A 16,830-nucleotide genomic window follows, 5' to 3' on the forward strand; every position below is an offset into this window, starting at 1 on the left:
CCCTGAGTTGGGAAGATCTCCTGGAGAAGGGAACGGCTACCCACTCCAGTATTCTTGCCTGGAGAATCCTCATGGACAAAAGAGCCTGGTGGGCTATAGTCCATGGGGTGGCAAAGAGTCAGACAAGACCGAGTGACTAGGCACAGCCCAGCACCAAGGGTATGAAGTGGTAGCTCATTGTGGTTTTGATTTGCATTTCCTTGATGGCTAATGATGTTGAGCAACTTTTCATGTGCTTATTTGCATTTGCTTTTTCTTTTTTTTTTTTGGAGAAATATCTATTTAGATCCCTTGCCCATTTTTTAATTAGATAATTTGTCCTTTCGTTACTGAGTGGTAAGGATTTTCCCGCATTTTAGTCCATTATCAGATATGTGATTTGTATGTATTTTCTTCCATCCTGTGGGTTGTCTCTGCACACTCTTGAGGGTGTCCTTTCCATGTGTCACTAGTCCAGTTGATCTGTTTTCTTCTCTGGTTGCTTGTGCTTCTGGTGTCAGATGTGTTGCCCTACTGGCCACCTGCCGGGACACGGGCCCACTGCAGCTAACCTCAGGAATACATGCACGTAGTCAGGATCAGCACCGCCCTCAGACGGGAAGCAAGCTCTGAGGTTGCATGGCTCTTCCCAGGTGGCCAGAAGTTAAGCGGCAGTGCCGGAAGCCACCCTGGCCAGCGGCTCACAGCCACGTCCAACACATCAGGGCAGCGCCACGGGGTCAGCGGAAAGGACACGCTCTGCCCCCAGGCTGGACACCAGAGAGCCCGCTCCCAACACGGTGCTGAGTCCCTCTGCATCCAGAGTGGTTACTTGGCAACTGTTGGCTCATTCCTCCCATCTTACTTTCTACGTTTTACTAATTAAGGAGACATTCTGAATGAAAATAAATTAGAATCATGACTGGGAGGTAATGTAATGAATCTCCCTCCCCAAGGCCTGACTTTCTTTGCATTCAGAAAATGACTCAAAGTTACAGCAAGCCTGCATTCTCTCCCTGCGTATTCCTTGTAAGAAACCCCTCAAATCTCAGGAGTTGTCTTTATTTTATAAAGAACCCCTGACTTGCCCTTTATTGTCATATTTGGGGTGAAGAAGTGTATTTTCTGGGGCTTTAGGTGGTGATAGTGGTAAAGAACCTGCCTGCCAATGCAGGAGACATAAGAGATGGGGCTCTGATCCCTGAGTCAAGAAGTTCCCCTGGAGGAGGGCAGGGCAACCCATTCCAGTATTCTTGCCTGGAGAATCCCATGGACAGAGGAGCCTGGTGGGCTACAGTCCATGGGATAGCAAAGAGTCAGACATGACTGAGCAATTTAGCATGCTCACAGTGTATTTTCTAGGTGAAAGAATTTTTAGCTTTATTTTTGTTTCAAGCGTTTTTGTCCATCTGTCTTATGTGTTTCAGAGGAAGGAAGTCAAATCGCCGTGTAACTTGGTAAGGTGTTTCTGTGATCAGGTGGCCTCTTAAGCAAGTTTGGCGCGTCAGAATGACTGGAGCTAAGCTGCTGTCATCATTGGTTAGGATAGTGTTCATGGCTGATTCCTCACTGTGTGCTGGTGTATAATAATTTCCTCCTGTGTTTTCTTTGCTGAGCCCTTGCACGCAGCCTGTGCTGTTTGACCATCACTTGCTCCCAGTGCCAGGCTGCATGTGGGGTCTTAGCTCCTGGACCAGGGATCAAACCCACACCCTCTGCGTTGGAAAATGAAGTCTTAACCATGGACCACCAGGGAAGTCCCAACAATAGGCCTTGATCACATTCTCTTGTGCAGTGTCAGTGCGCTGAACGGGTCAGCGCTCAGCAAATGTTGGTTTGGATGAATATAATACTAAAATCCACAAAAGGGAAGTCTCCAGCTATCCTTATACTCTAAACCCATCAACTTTTAAAATTCGTTGTCTCCTTGCATTCTTTGCCCGTCTGCAGATGGTATTTTTGAATAGGTGTTGCCTTATGAATACACTTTTCTTACAATTTCATACATGGTACTTTTTATACCCTGTTATCTTCATCATTATCTTCTTAGGGTTGTACAGTATCCCATAAATTAAGCATGTTGTTTGGTTTGATTATATACTCTTAGGGAAATCTTTTTTCTTTCTACGTTTTCATAGCTTGGAGGGGGACTACTTGAAGATTTTATCATGTAAAGTTGTTACTGTTCAGTCACTAAGTCATGTCTGACCCTTTGCGACCCCATAAACTGCAGCACACCAGGCTTCCTTGTCCTTCACTATCTCCCAGAGATTGCTCAAATCATGTCCATTGAGTCAGTGATGCTATCCAACCATCTCATCCTCTGCCGCCCTCTTCTCCTCTTGCCCTCAATCTTTCCCAGCATCAGGGTCTTTTCCAGTGAGTTGCCTCTTTGCATCAGGTGACCAAACTATTGGAGCTTCAGCTTCACCATCAGTCCTTCCAGTGAATATTCAGGGTTGATTTCCTTTAGGATTGTGTTTCTTCTTTTATTTAGTTAGTTTGTTTTTGACTTATTTGTTTTAGATTAATTCCTCAGTATTTTCTCTAAAAATGGAATTATGGGGGAAAGGAAGTCATAGGATCTCGGGTTTGTTGCATGTTGCTAGACAGATTCCACCCGAGTCCACGTGTGCCCAGCAGCCCTCCCCTGTGGTTAGCGCTGGTTTACGTTGGTGGTTTTACTGTGCATTAATCCACAGTAAGGCTGACGGTCTCTCAGTTTTCTTACTATAACCTATTGATGTCTATCCTATAATCATCATTTCATTCCTTTCTGCTACTGATAACATGGAGACGTTTTAAGAATATCTTGTTCTTTCTGCCTCCTTTTGTTATTCTCAAGCTTCCCTAAAGGGCTTCCCTTAACTCAAGTTGCCTCATCAATTCTCAGAATAGCTTACGGACAGCCAAACTGAGCTTTTCTATGCGTTGCTATACACCTGTTCCAACAGTTTATCGAGTGAGTCCTTTCTCCATTCTTATGTTGCCCTGGTCTACGTCATATTAAGACCTTATAACAACTTAAATGTGTTTTTGGAATTCTGTTTCCACTTGTTCCATTTTTCTAGTTTAAGACTGGCACCACGTAGCTTTGTTGATTTTGTGGTTTTATAGTTGTTTGTAAAACTGGGAGAATGAGAAGCCCACTTTGCTTTCCCCTCCACCATGTTTCTTCTTGATTTAGTAACTCTTTGGTGTGTACAGGCACCAAACCCTTACCTTCTTTATAGTAGGAACAATCAGGTGTTCTTTATTACATCTTGCAATTAAAATAAAACTGTGTCCGTGGACTTCTGTGCGGAGCTCAGTTCTTGTCATCAGGTAGTGGTATGAGTCACTTTGAGTCATTTTTAGAACAGAACATTTTCAGATGGTTTTCTATAGGCTATTGGATACTTTTTTCTTTTTTAGAAAATAAAATTTAACTTAGGAAATATATCCTCACCTACTTGGAGTCAGAATTGGAAGTTCTAAGTGAAGGTCTATAAAGTCAGACCTGGGATAGACACAGGGCTATATCTAAGTTTCAACATAATCATCTGACCAAATTCAGTGCCTGGAGATGTTCAGGTGAAAAGGTGGATTTGAAATGCTTGCTGCTTTGCACAGCTTCCGACAGGCAGCTTCTCAGTGGTTCTTTGGTACCAAGAGGAAGCAAAAAGGGTAGACGTGGTTCTTGGTTTTTCTCTAAAAAGTGATGCCCATGGCAGAAGACCATGTTCAGAAAACCAGAGTCCTCGGCAAAAGAAACACTGGTTTTAATCCTCAGACAATTCCCACTTCGAAGTTTCCAGCAAACAGCAGCAACAGCCAGCTCCTTTTCTGTGTCTGTCTGTGGTACTTTCTGTTCCCATTGCTATGACAACCGGGGGAGAAAAACTGTGTTCGAGGCCCTCTGGATTCTAGCTCCAGAAGGAGGTTCAAGATGTTTGTTCAAAGAGCAAAAGAGAGCTGTTTCTTTGTACATAGAAGAGAAAAAAAAAATAATCCTTATGATTCAAGAGAGAAGCGGGTGGAGCTGTCCTTTTCCACTCTTTCACATAAATTATAAGTCTTGACCGCAGCCACCACACCTTTTAAGAAAAGGTCCGGGGCTGTGAAACCCTGTACCGCACTGACACCCTACCCTAGTCGACGGGCGGCGAGAGGACAAAAGGAAGGAAGTTTCCCTTTTAAATCCCCAGGAATTTTTTGATGAGATAATATTACAGACCAAAATGTCTCTCCTCCTATTCGTTCCGTGTTTGGCTCCAGTGTAACAGTAACCCACTTAGAAGCAGGCGGCCCTTTTGAAGTTATTTTAAACTTGCAGCAGAGTGTGGAGATATTGTAACCTTGGATAAGAGCTCCACCAGCCCCGGTTTCAGTTTTGCCCTTTCAGACGTGTGGAAAGCGCCCTGGTATATCTCAAGGATTTTGTACTGAGAGCTTCTTAAAGAGCGGGTCTTGGTTTCAAAGCCTGGCTTGATGTCCTGTCCCCAAGGGAAAGTGGTTCTGTTTTCTTCAGTTATTTAACCTTGTCTGACATAGCCTTTCGGCTTTGAAGTTCCCTCTAGTCTTTGTCCATTAAGAAAACAGTGAAACCCTGATAGCCAACCCCATCAGGCTCCGAGAAATTTGAAGAAGGTCCATCTTCATATTTCAGCATGAAGCCAGACACTTGATTCCTGGCACCGCCGGTGGCCAGGACTCTGCTCTACTCATTGATAGCCATTTGGCCCTGAGCAGCTCCTTGTGGGGAAGTGCAGGTCGGTCGTTCGGCACCCCTCCTGGAGGTTATAGGATCTGTCTGTGTCTGGGAGAAAACCAGGGCCCCTTGTGTCTGCCACCTCTGTAACACCCAAGTCCTCGTCACACCCTGGTGCCACCCGGAAGTTATTTTGGGCTGTGGGGGTGGCGTGGGCTGCGGGTCCTCTCTGCACCGCTCTCCCTGAGTCCTCCCCGAGCTGTGTTCCCGCCATCGCCAACCCTGGGCCTGGGGGCTCCCGAGAGCCATCCCAGACGGCCCTCCTCCAAGGCCACGGTCCTGTGCAGGTTGCCTGCGGGGTCTCTCTTTGGCCCGATGGAATACTTCCCTGCAGGACCCAGAGAATCGGCTGGAACACCTAGAGGAAGGTGTTCTGTCCAGCAGTGCCTGCAAAGATCCTAGCCAAACTGAAGCACGTGTACATTTATAACGGGCAAAGGGCACTTCATGGCTTTTAGTAAAAAGAGGCTTCCTCCAGGGCACCTGTTGCCATTCCCGATTGCTCTTCTCAGAGGGAACTATTTTCAGTTATTTAGTGGTTTCTTCTATTGTTCACCTCAAGGAATATTTCTAAGTTTCTGTCAATTTCTAAATAGCATGCTTATACTGCCTCATATTTTAGCCCATTTATACGTTTTTTGTCTTCCTCCTATGGAAGATGGACATTTTGTTCTCTTACCCGCCTCATCCCTTCCCCAGCCCCAACCTTTCCGCCTCCCCGCCCCCCGCATCGCCCCCTGTCACACATTTCCCATCTCTGCATTTTCCCAGTGTAGTCACATGATAATTAATGCCTAGATCGGGATTTACATTTTATGGCTGTCACTATTCCCAAGCAGGTCCTGCATGCCATGCCCTGCTGTGGTTTACAATTCTGGCGTTGACATTTTGGTTTTTTTCCGGAGCTAATAATTGTCCCCTTTGCCTCCATTGCTTTAGTTTGCTGTATAATTATCACATTTCATTCTCCTGTTCAGAACTCTAACACTCTGCCCAGTACTGCCAGACCCCCTGGGTGATGACCCAGGCTGCTGCTGTTGTTTGCTTATTATCTGGTGCTGTCTGCAGTGCTCATCCTTCTGGCCCCATCTGGGCTGCTCGCCCGGCCGGCCAGTGGCATAGCTGTCATCCTGGGATTTCCCTCTATTTTTCTTCTCTGTTGGGTTCCCTGTGCCCTTGATCCAATGCCTGCTTATTCCTCACTTTATTCCTTCATCTTATCTGAGGTGACAGCAACTTCTGAGGTCAGACCAGGGTGAGAGAATTTGAAATTTATCCTCTATTCCTCATCCCCCTCCACCACCCTGATAAAGCCCTGTCGTGGGCCTGCCCCAGGGAAGGGAGGCGGCGTTGTGTTCCCCGCACTTCACTTCGAGAGTGCTGTCCGCCCCTGCCAGCCCGGCTGTGGTGACCAAGAAGGAGCAGCCTTTGCTCCTGTGCTGTTGCTAGGAAATCCTGAGGTCGCCAGTAAAGTCCTGGGAATGTGTTGGTGACTTGGGGATCAATGGCTGTAAGAGCCGCCTCCACTAAAGTTCATGCAGTCGTTTGCTGAAATTCTGACCTGTTTTGTCCTGCTCCCTCACCTAGGCAAACAGAGGCCCAAATGACTTCCAAGCAGAGCTGAGGCGTGGTAGCAGTGGTCATATATTGAGTACCTTTTGGGTGCAAGGCTGTGGGTGGGGTGAAAGGGGACCTCTGAGAAGACTTCTAGAAGCAGCTGCCCATCCCTGAGGAGATGGTGAAGGAACTGTGGCAAGCACCATGTAAAGCGTTTGGGAACACAGGGGTGCAAGCCTCTAGCTGTACTGGTGCATTTAAGAAAGCTCCATGGAAGGGCTGACCTTGAAACTGGTCTTGAAGGACAGAGGATTCTAGGCAGAAGTGTGACTTGCAAGCGAGCGTGACCTGCCTACAGAAAGAGAAGAAGGAGAGGACTTTCCCACTGATGGAGCGTCTGCTGTGCAACTATGATGATGTGTTCTGTCTCATTGAATCCTCACAGCACCCTGTTGAGGCAGATGCTGCTGTTCCCATTTTACAGATGAGCAAGTAGAGGTTTACAGAAATTGAATCATCTGCCCAAGGAGATGTGCCTCGTAAGAGGCAGGTTTTAAAACATGGTTACATGATTCCAAAGCTCACATCCTCTCCACCCCCCCAAACACCCCTCGGAACAAAATCAGGAGGAAAACAGCAAGAGGCACAACTTCTTCTTTTTTTAAAAAACAAACTCTGTGATTTATCTGCACCAGGTCTTAGCTGTGGCACTCAGGATCTTCAGTCTTTGTTGTGGCCTGTGGGATCTAGTTCCCCGACCAGGGATTCAGCCTGGGCCCCCTCCATTGGGAGTGCAGAGTCTTAGCCACTGGACCACCTGGAAAGTCTCTAGACACAGCTTCTTAATGTCAAGCCTCACTGTAGAGGACCAGCTGGGAATTTGCCTTCAGTTAACTTAAGCAAGAATGTTGACATCACAAAGTTATTCTGAGAGCGCAAGAGCAGAGTTACAACACAAGACAGATCTTCTGTTAAATCCTCACAGTTTAGGGTAGCTTGTAAATTACTGGCATTGTTCTTCTGTGGACCCACCTAGGAGTTTTCCTGATCTTCTCATCATTTCAGGCTGCCCTTCCCCTCTTTAAGTATTCTGTCTCCAGTGAGTTTTTGTCAAGCTCTGTTCTAGGTTTCTGAGTCTTTTTGTTTTTTTTTTCTTTATGCTTTTGTTAGCTTTGGGTTGGCCAGAAAGTTGGTTTGGGTTTTCCCATAAGATGTTACAGACCCCATAGCATGGAGCCCTTGGAAAAAGAGGACCCCAGGATGTGAATGTTTGGAGACCTAGGGCGGCAGGCACTTCTGGAAGCTGATGTTGTCATCAGGGCTGAGTTGAGAAAGACCCAACTAGACAGTATATGGCAGGTGGATGGAAGAGACCAGTTACACCTGGGACATGGCTGAGATTGCGTTCTCAGGCCGGGCAGGTCAGGCCTCTGGAAATACAAACTAGAGTAAGGAACTCTAAGGAACTCGGCAGAGAAAGAACTCCGGAGAGGAGCTCAAAAGTCAGTGGAGACAGCGAGGTCGGTTTTGGATGCGCTGAGATGCGATCTTGGGGGCCCTTTCACCCTCCCCGGGGAAAACAAACTACCCATACCAACCCATGACACCCGCCGGCACTTTACAGAAATTCCTTTTGGTTTTTAAGTCTTTGATCCCTGTTCAGAAGTCAACACCCTTGACAGGGCTGACACTTAGAGCTGCTCACAGTCACCCCAGCAATGGTCTGAAAGGGAGTCTGGGGGTTGGTAGGGGAGTGGGAGGGCATGGCTGCCGAGAAGGGGAGGGTCTGCAGGTGGGGTGCAGGCCAGGGCTCCAGGGGGACCTCAGTGTGTGGGAGGCGTGTGCAGTGGGGGTTTCTGCGAGCTCAGGGCACCCCCTTGCTGTCCCTCCCATGCCTGCATGTCCTGTTCCATAGCTTGAGCCTCTGCCCAGTCTGCCAAAGGGCCCCGGTTTTTCCTCCAGCTCCTGCTGCTCTGGTTTCCTGGTACCGCCTTCCCATGCCCCCTCTTCTCCCTCTGTCCCTCCATCTCCTCCCCGTCAAAGCCCTTGCTGTTGGCATCAGGCATGTCAGCGTCAGGCTTGAGTCACGTCTATTTAAGTTCGTTTCTTCTTCACTCGTGTACCTGTGCTGTCCCTGACCCAGCATCTCTCAGGATGTGCCCCATGAGAAAGTGTGAGCATCGTAAGCGCAGCATGGGCTGACCGTCAAAGGGTAGGGAACGCTGGTTTCAGCAACGGTTAAAACCCTTTTTTTAAACCTCAGGCCACTGCAGAGCTTTAATTTCCAGATGTAGATCCCGAATTCGCCTGCCCCGTTGCTCCGCCTTCCTGCTTGTGCGGAACTGTCAGTCATGGGGTGGGGCTAGGACTCTGAGGACAGGGTCTCCTGAGGGACACAGGGCTGGCTTAGACTCCAGAGGAGTGGAAATCACTGTTGTCTTACACTGTGGATCTCCGCGTTGACTGAGGACAGTAGTTTCTGAGTAAACTCTTGGGACATTAAATATGTATATATATATATATATATTTAAACATTTATTTAATTATTTGGCTGCACCGAGTCTTAGCTGTGGCATGCAGGATCTAGTTCCCTGACCAGGGGTTGAACCCTGGGCCCCGGCACCGGGAGCTGAGTCTTAGCCACTGGACCACCAGGGAAGTCCCCCCAAAAGCTTTTTTATTTCAGTAAAATTGACATCAAATTTACCATTTAAGCCATTTTAAAGTATACAATTCAAAGTCCCTCTGAATGTTCATAAATACCAAAATTCCTTCTCTAAGAAGAAAATTAGATAGGAATTTGGCATGTATCCTTTCTAAAAAAATTTTTTTTGAGAATTTATATTCATAAATATATCAGTAAAAAATGCATTTAAAATTTTGTGTGTGTCAAACTGTATATACTTTTCAATTTCATTTTGTATGTCACTGTGATTCGATATGTCTGTACTAGTCTATAGATCAGCCTCATTTCTTTAAACTGCTTTGTAAGATTCAAAATCTGAATAAAGCACAACTTACGAATCCTCTTTAAAAAAAAATAAAGTGTACAGTTCAGAGGTGTTTAGTCCATTCACAATGTTCACATATCAATGACTATCATGGGACGCCAAAACATTTTTATCCATAAAATGAGTGGGGGATTAGGAGGTTTTAGTTTCCTATTTGCTGCTGTAACAAGTTACATCAAACCGAATGGGTTAAAGCAACACAGACTTACTCTCGCATATTTCTGGAGGTCAGAAGTGAAAAAAATGGGTTGGCAGGGCTACATTCGCTCTGGAGGCTTGCGAGAGAATCCTTTTCCTCGTCTTTTCTAGCTTCTGGAAGCCAACCACCTGCTTTCCTTGGCTCTTGGCTCCCACCTCCATCTTCAAAGCAAATCACTCCAACCTCTGCTTCCCTGGTCATGTCTCCCCTATTTCCACGATTTCCCCCTTTCCTTGTAAGGACCCCTGTGATTACACTGGGCTTAGCCAGGTAATCCAAGACATCAAAGTTCATCACATCGCTAAGTCTCTTGTGTCTTTTAAGATAACATATTCCCAGGCTCTGTAGATTAGGACATTGATCTATTCTGGCTAACAGGGTGGGTTCTTCATGTCAGGAACCTAAAGACATATTTCTTCCGGTTATTTAAAGAGCTTAGCACCGTGATACACCCCTTAACATCGTGGTAGGTTAGGTTTATCTTCGAGGACCTCCTCTTCTTGGATGGTTATCAGGGATTCTTCCGTCTGATACCAGACTCAACACTGAACTGTGAGCGTAAACGGCAGCATCATTCTGTGTTCAGGCTTCCACCGACGTCACTTTTCCTGGTAAAAATTTGACCAGCTCTTCTACCTATCTCTGATTTTGGGCTTTGCCAAATTTTGAAGAAAACCTCAAAAGAATGTCACCCATCTCCCGGTAACCAGGAGTGGCTTTTAAACGGCCTGTTAATTTTATTGCCGATGCCGCCCCATGGCTAGTGGTCTCTCCATAAATTCCTTACTTTTCCAGGTCCTCTTGCATCAGCTGAAGTAGATGTGTTGTTCAGGTCTGGAAGCCAAATAGTCTGGGATACTGCCGCTGAACGTCACGGCATTTCACAGTGATTTAGACCGGCCCTTACGTGGGGGTTAAGCTGTTTCTCTTTTTCTGCTTTCCATCAGATGGCATCCGCCTTGGGTGACTGCTCCCTACAGAGCAGTGAGACAGCGTCCATGCAGTCTATTTGTAGCGGTCCTACCGTGTTCTCCCTAGGGTTCCGCTCATTATGCTGAAATCCCATATGCTTTCCGGTTTCGAGGTTGCTCTTGACTGTGGCGTCTGAGACGGGCACCGCGGGAGCCCCGCAGGCCTGCAGCCTGCCCACTGAAGCTTTCTCCCCACTTGTTTCCCAGATGCACCCACTGGGCCTGTGTAACAACAATGACGAAGAGGACCTGTATGAATACGGCTGGGTCGGAGTGGTGAAACTGGAACAGCCGGAGCTGGACCCGAAACCATGCCTCACTGTCCTCGGCAAGGTAAGCCCCTGGCCCTCCCCCAACCTGCCCCGGTTCTGACCGGTGCCATCCACGCCCTCAAATAGCCAGGTGTGGAGAAGAGCCCTTTTGGCACCGCGCTCTTTCCTGGCTGAAGTCGTGTGTTGGGGCAGCCCCCCGCCCCAGGGTGGTCAGCGGCTTGGACACTGGTGGCAGCCGCAGCCTCAGAGTGGCCTCTGCCCTTGCCCGCCATGTGGCCTCGAGCAGGTCTCTCGCCCTCGGGGATTCCCAGTTTCTTATCGGCAAACTGGGTTGATCATAGAGATTCACAGTCCTTATCTTACAGCCCTGGGGCCAGATATTTCAGAATTCTGAGATTTGGGGGGGGTTAGAAAGGTGCTCAGGTGCACATATCTTGTATTAAGGAGACACGGAGCCACCTTCAGTAACCGAACACACGCAGAGCCTGGTAGCTGCCTGCATGGATATTCACACCTAGTGGGACAACTGGAATCTAAACAGCCTGGTGTTAGCTCAGGGCCTTGCTGTTTTGCTGCCAGCTGAGTTATGGAAAAATCTGGGGGCTGTGGAGCTTTTTTGGTTTCCGAATGGCAGACAGCAATTACGGTCCTGTCTTAGAACTTACCTCACAGGACGGTCAGGAGGTGAGATGAGAGACAAAACGTGTAGCAGAGAGAGGGCTCCAGAAACTTCTGCTGCCATTGACTGTTTTGTTCTTCCACTTAGAAGTACTTTATAAGAATAAAAAACAACTCTTTTAGGGTCAGCGTTACCTCTGGTTGTGGTATGAGATAAAAGATAGAGGTCCATTGATTTTGGAAAACCATATGTCAGTGATGTCAAAATACAACAGATGACATCTTGTTTTAAACCGGATCGTTTTGGTAAAGAGAAAGGTCTGGAGAAAGCTGCTAGGATTTTGGTTGGAGGAGCGGCAGTACAGCCTAAGGATAAGTGTTATTGCCTGGATGTTTTTTTATCTTCTCAGAAACAGCTGTCTAGGTATCACGGGGAGAGAACTGGCGGGGGCGGTGGGGGGAAACAGTCCTGGTTCTGACCTCCTGAGGAGATTCACCCCAGAGCAGAGTGGTTCTGATACAGGGCACTTGAGAGCCTTTTCCAACACATGAAAATGTCCCAGGGGACTTGCCTGGTGGTCCAGTGGCTAAGACTCCACGCTCCCAATGCAGTAGGCCTGGGTTCAATCCCTGGTCAGGAAACTAGATCCCACCTGCCACAACGAAGAGTTTGCATGCTGCCGCTAAAGATCCCGCATGCCGCAACTGAAGACCCGGCAAAGCCAAATAAAGAGCTAAATACGAAAATGAAAGAGAGAAGGAAAATGTCCCAGGCAGTGTTTCCTTGAAGACTTTTGGACCAGGAGACCCTCACGGGTCTGTGATGTTTCTGTCCCATCTGTCTTCTTGGGTAGCTTCCGACCACTTGTCAAGTTCCCCTGCCTTCTTGGTTTGATTTTGGCTGTGCTGAGTCTTCATTGCCGCGAGGGCTCTTCTCTAGTTGCAATGCACGGGCTTCTCATTACAGTAGCTTCCCCTGTTTCGAAGCGCGAGCCCTAGGGTGCGTGGGCTTAGTTGCTCTGAGACATGTGGGCTCTTCCCAAATCAGGGATCAAACCCGTGTCTCCTGCACTGGCAGGGGTATTGTTTACCACTGAGCCACCAGGGAACACCCTCCCCCCCGCCCCACCCCCCAACCACCCTTTTAGAGAAGAAGAAGGAAAAACAAAAAAACCCCCACAGGGACTATTGCCTGTTTGGTTTACAATTCACGAAGTCGACTCGATGTGTTTCAGGCGGCCCAGGCCCCATCCTTCGTCGTTTAAATAGGTGGCCATGCTGCCTAATGATGCTAAGAGAGCAGCAACCCCCTCGAGAAAATGTTAGTGTTTTCCTAGGAGGAATGCCAACCACATCCAGGGCTTGGGCACAGTGCTCTCCTTGTAGCTAACACTCCCCCAGTAGGATATTTTCCTTTGTACTGAAGCTGCTGCTCTGCAGGGCTCAGCAGCTCGGCCGCGGTCCGGTGGGCCTCCACCCGCGCGTCTGTTACGTCTGTAAATGGGCTGGAACATGGCCTCCTCGGCCCCACCCGCCGTGGTCCCCTGGGGCCCGAGCGGTGTTGAAGTCACTCCAAGAACCCAGCTGCTGCTTCTCTACCTGGAACAGCCATGGAGTGGGTGTGACTTGCGTTGTGTATGGCTTGGCCTGCCTGCCCGCGAAGCCAGAAGGAATAGAAACTCTTGACGTATACTGCACCATTAAGTATCTGTCATGTTTATTCCTTCACCAAGTATGTATTGAATGCAGGACCTCAGCACAAGATTCCGCCTGCTTGCAAGCAATAGGCCGTCCCCGACCCCTTGTCCCTGCCGCCATGGTTCTGTTTGGAGGGGCTGTGTGGTGGCCAGGCAGTATTCACATGTGGTTAGTGACTGAATTTGGCTTAACACCCGCATAAAGTCATGAGCAAAACTGCCAGGGCCAGAGGTAGCAGGGCAGTTTCGCGTTTGCCCAAAACCTGGACTGACTGAGGAGGTACCCGGAGCCAAGCCTCTCTCCCTGTCTCCTTCCTCACCTCGCTCCCTCCCTCCCTCTCTTCTGCCCTCTCCCTTCTTCTTCAGAAGAAGTTTTTTTTCCAGCTTCAGTTTTATTTACTTTGCCATTTGCCCTTTCTTTCTTCCCGAGCCCCCAAGCAAGCACAGTGGCAAGAGGGTAACGTGGGATGAGCAGGGTGGTCCACCCCACCACGGACGCTCGGCGTGGTTTTCTGCACTCAGGCGTGTTTCCCTCTGCTCTCAGCAGCTAGGGCAAGAAGGAGGTGGTCAGCCAAGTCCCCGTGGGCGTGCGGGTGGGCCCCCTCCTCCTCCTGTGGATGTTGAGACTTGTTGAAAACCATACAAGGGAGGGTCCGCCAGCATCTGGAAGGGCCTGTACCCGGAAGGGGAGACACAGACCCCTCTCCCTCCCCGTCACCCACGCCCTTCACCTACCCGCCCACAGAAAATGCCATGGGGCGAAACGCTGCAATACTGGAGGAATGTCCTAAATTAAAACAACGTTAAATGCCTCTCCAGGAGTTCAAATAAAGTTTCATTTTAAGAGTGAAAGACATAAACTCATCACCTGGGTTTATTACTGAGTGCTTTTGAACTCCTCAAAAAAAGGGAACACTGTAAACTCAAGAGAGAAAAGTGATTTACGATCCTCTCCTTATAATCTTTTTGATTCTGGAGGAGGCAAAGGCAGACAGTTGGATCAGCTCGGGGCCTGGGGGGGGTTGCAGAGTTGGGATGGGGGTAAGCCGCCCTACCCCACCCCGCCCCCCAGAATGCAGCTGGCCAGGGTTCCAGGCCAGACCCCGGGCAAGTCCCTTCCACTTCCTGGGCCTCTCTCTTCCACATCATGTGACAAGGCTGTCCTGGGTTCCCTGCTCGTCTGATATGTTGTACTTCTGTATCATATTAAAAAGCTTCCCTTGAGATTCTACCTTTCAGAGATTTCTAGTTGCAACACTGAAACACTGGCTGTGTTACCCGCAACGATCTAAGTCTTCAGAAATTAAAACAGAATAAAGTAGACATTTCTGAGCAGCTTGCTTTTGAAAGTAAGGGTCTTCAACCATCTCCAAAGTTGGAAGAGTCTGTGTTTAGGCCCCAGGCATTTCAGCCCTTTAATTCAAGCAGTATTTATTGTATAAAGCATCCTATGGGATAGGTAAGACATCGTCCGGCCACCGCATGGACAGCCTCATGGCAGGGAACATACCAGACTTGCTCAGATCCAACACAGCCTGCTCAGCCTGGAGTCACCAAACATGGAAGCAGGGCAGAGCTCCGTACCCCACACCCCACGCTGGAGGGGGCTCTTAGGGTTCTGAAGCACAGGATGGTCAACAGATTTGAACTTGGCTTTTGCAGTCTTCAGGAGGATAGCAGGAAGTTAGCAGAAAGACAAGAAAAGCAGGTGGCTTAAGTCAAAGAGAACCTAGCTTTGGCTGAGTGGCCTTGGAAAGGTCCCTTCAGTTTTGGGGGCCTGTACTCACCCGGGCTCACGCCGCCCCTGTCATTGTGGTGGGAGTTCTGCGGGGAGCCCCGAGCGCAGCGCCCAGCCCTCAGTGGACGCCCCGCGAGGGTGTGACAGCAGCCCTCGTGTGCTGGGTACTCACCGAGAGCCGAGGGCGTCCCACGCAGCGTCTCCTCCCATCGTCAGGCCAACCCCGGGGCCGTGTCTAGATCCCCATCCTGTGCTGAGGACATCTCAACGTCTCCTGAGATCAGATGACTCCCAGGGGCTGAGCCAAAATCTGAGATGAGGCCTGTCCCGCTGCCTCTCCGATGGTGGTGTCTTCCTCTTGGCTCCTGTTGTCTTTGGCGGTTTCTCTGCATTTAAGAATTGGATGCACTTCAGTGGTTACTGGCCACGTGAGGAGTGCTGGTTCTTTTGAGTAGAAACCCCGCTTGAGCTGTGTTGAGCCCACAGCTGGATCCACTCCTGAGGTTCTGAATGTCGTCAGGGAGCCCGAGATGGGGGTGCTGTGCTCCACTGCAGCTGCCGACCATGAGGCTCAGTGCCGGGGTCCCTCCCCGAGTCTTCTGGGCATCTGCTTCATTTCACTCCCACTCGCTATCTCCTGCGGGGGAAACAGCACCCTAATATCCCTTGATCCGATGCATCTTGGATCAGGTGCTCCCTTTAGTCTGTCAGCTGTGATCTGGGGCTGGGAACATGCTGGAACTGCCCAGCTGTGTGTGTTTGTGTGTGTGTGTGTGTGTGTGTGTGTGTTGCGGGGGCAGGGGTGGTGGAAGATGCACTTTCAAGAAGGAAGCTGGCGAGGGCCAGCTCTGGGCTACTGTGCCTCAGCAGCCCCTGCGGGCACCAGGTCACATGTGCACTCACAAGCCGCCCCCGCTCTGGTTCCTGCACCCAGAGGAGCTGCTTCCTCTTGTCCTGAACTGAGGGCCGTCCCCAGAAGCCAGTGGCTGGACGGGCTGTGTGAGGGGGTGAGGCAGGCAGGGAGTGTGGGAGCAGGTTCCTTGGCGGGTATTGAAAGCTGCTGGGGCATGAAGAGGCTTTGAGATGACAGGGTTTCATCTCCATCCCCCAGGAAGCTGGGAGCCACTGAAGGTTTGCCGGGGAGTTTGCTTGGCAATGGTGTCTAGGTCTAGGGAGAGGGTCAGTCAGGTTACTGTGCTGGCGGGTGTTTCCGGAGCTGAACGGGCCCAGACACCAAGGCTTTGGGAGCTCTGATGAGGCTTTAGCCGATGATGGTGACCTCGCGTTCGCCCTCAGATCTCCCAGCTCTCCACCTAGCCTCTTCTGCTTCCACCTGGGGCGGCCTCCTGGCCGAGCACGGTGGGCAGACACTGCTGGGAACCACCGTCCCGTGAGACTGAGCTGCGGGAAACCCAGGGGTGAGGGGTCGGTGGAGAACGGAACCCCACGGCCAGCCCTCGGAGTGTTTCTTGGTAACTTCTTCTAGAGAACAGATCCCTTGGTGCCCAAAGCGACTGCAAGACAGAAAACAGAATCAAAGGAATTTACTGTTTTCAAGACAGCCGGGGGGGAGCGGGAACACATAACAGTTAAGATTTGGGTTTAGTCACCAAACTAACCTGAATTTAAAGCCCAGTTCCAGCCCCCAGATCCACGTGGCCTGGGACGGTCACCAAACCCTTCTGCCCGATTCCACCTTCCGGAGATAGGAGGGACCTCGGGGGAGAGTGCATGCCGGGTTCACACACAGCCAGAGACACAAATCAACTAGCAGCTCTTGGTGCCCAAGCTCCCTTTCTTTCTCCCTCCCCGCTTCCCTTATTATCCTTCGGTAGCTTTCAGCACTCACAGTGCCATTACTTAAGTGGTCAGATCCCTAGAGACAGAAGCAAAGTGGTGGTTGCCAGGGCTGCGGGGAGGAGAGGATGAGGAATTAGTGTTCAATGGGGCCAGGGTTTCAGAGAGGAGGTGGAAGAGTTCTGGAGATGAATGGTGGGTGGTGGATGGGAGTGGGGGTCATCGTGCCCTCCTCATCCGG

The 16,830-nt window shown here is 49.6% G+C and overlaps 1 protein-coding gene and 1 long non-coding RNA gene across 2 annotated transcripts in view; one reads left to right on the forward strand and one right to left on the reverse strand.

Annotated features, from left to right (window-relative positions):
* The window catches only part of ZNRF3 (zinc and ring finger 3), a 144,913-nt gene that overhangs the window by 73,589 nt on the left and 54,494 nt on the right, over window positions 1-16,830 (forward strand). Inside the window, exon 2 of the mRNA XM_061385241.1 lies at window positions 10,675-10,800. Coding sequence (XP_061241225.1) covers window positions 10,675-10,800 — 126 coding nt within the window. The remainder of the gene's footprint in view (window positions 1-10,674; window positions 10,801-16,830) is intronic.
* Window positions 9,216-16,609, reverse strand: LOC133229052 (uncharacterized). Its single transcript, XR_009730465.1, has 3 exons — window positions 14,965-16,609; window positions 11,405-12,091; window positions 9,216-10,689 (listed from the first exon to the last, which is right to left on the reverse strand). It is a non-coding gene; the product is annotated as an uncharacterized LOC133229052 (long non-coding RNA).

Source organism: Bos javanicus, chromosome 17 (assembly GCF_032452875.1).
Source record: "Bos javanicus breed banteng chromosome 17, ARS-OSU_banteng_1.0, whole genome shotgun sequence".
Lineage (NCBI taxonomy): Eukaryota > Metazoa > Chordata > Mammalia > Artiodactyla > Bovidae > Bos > Bos javanicus.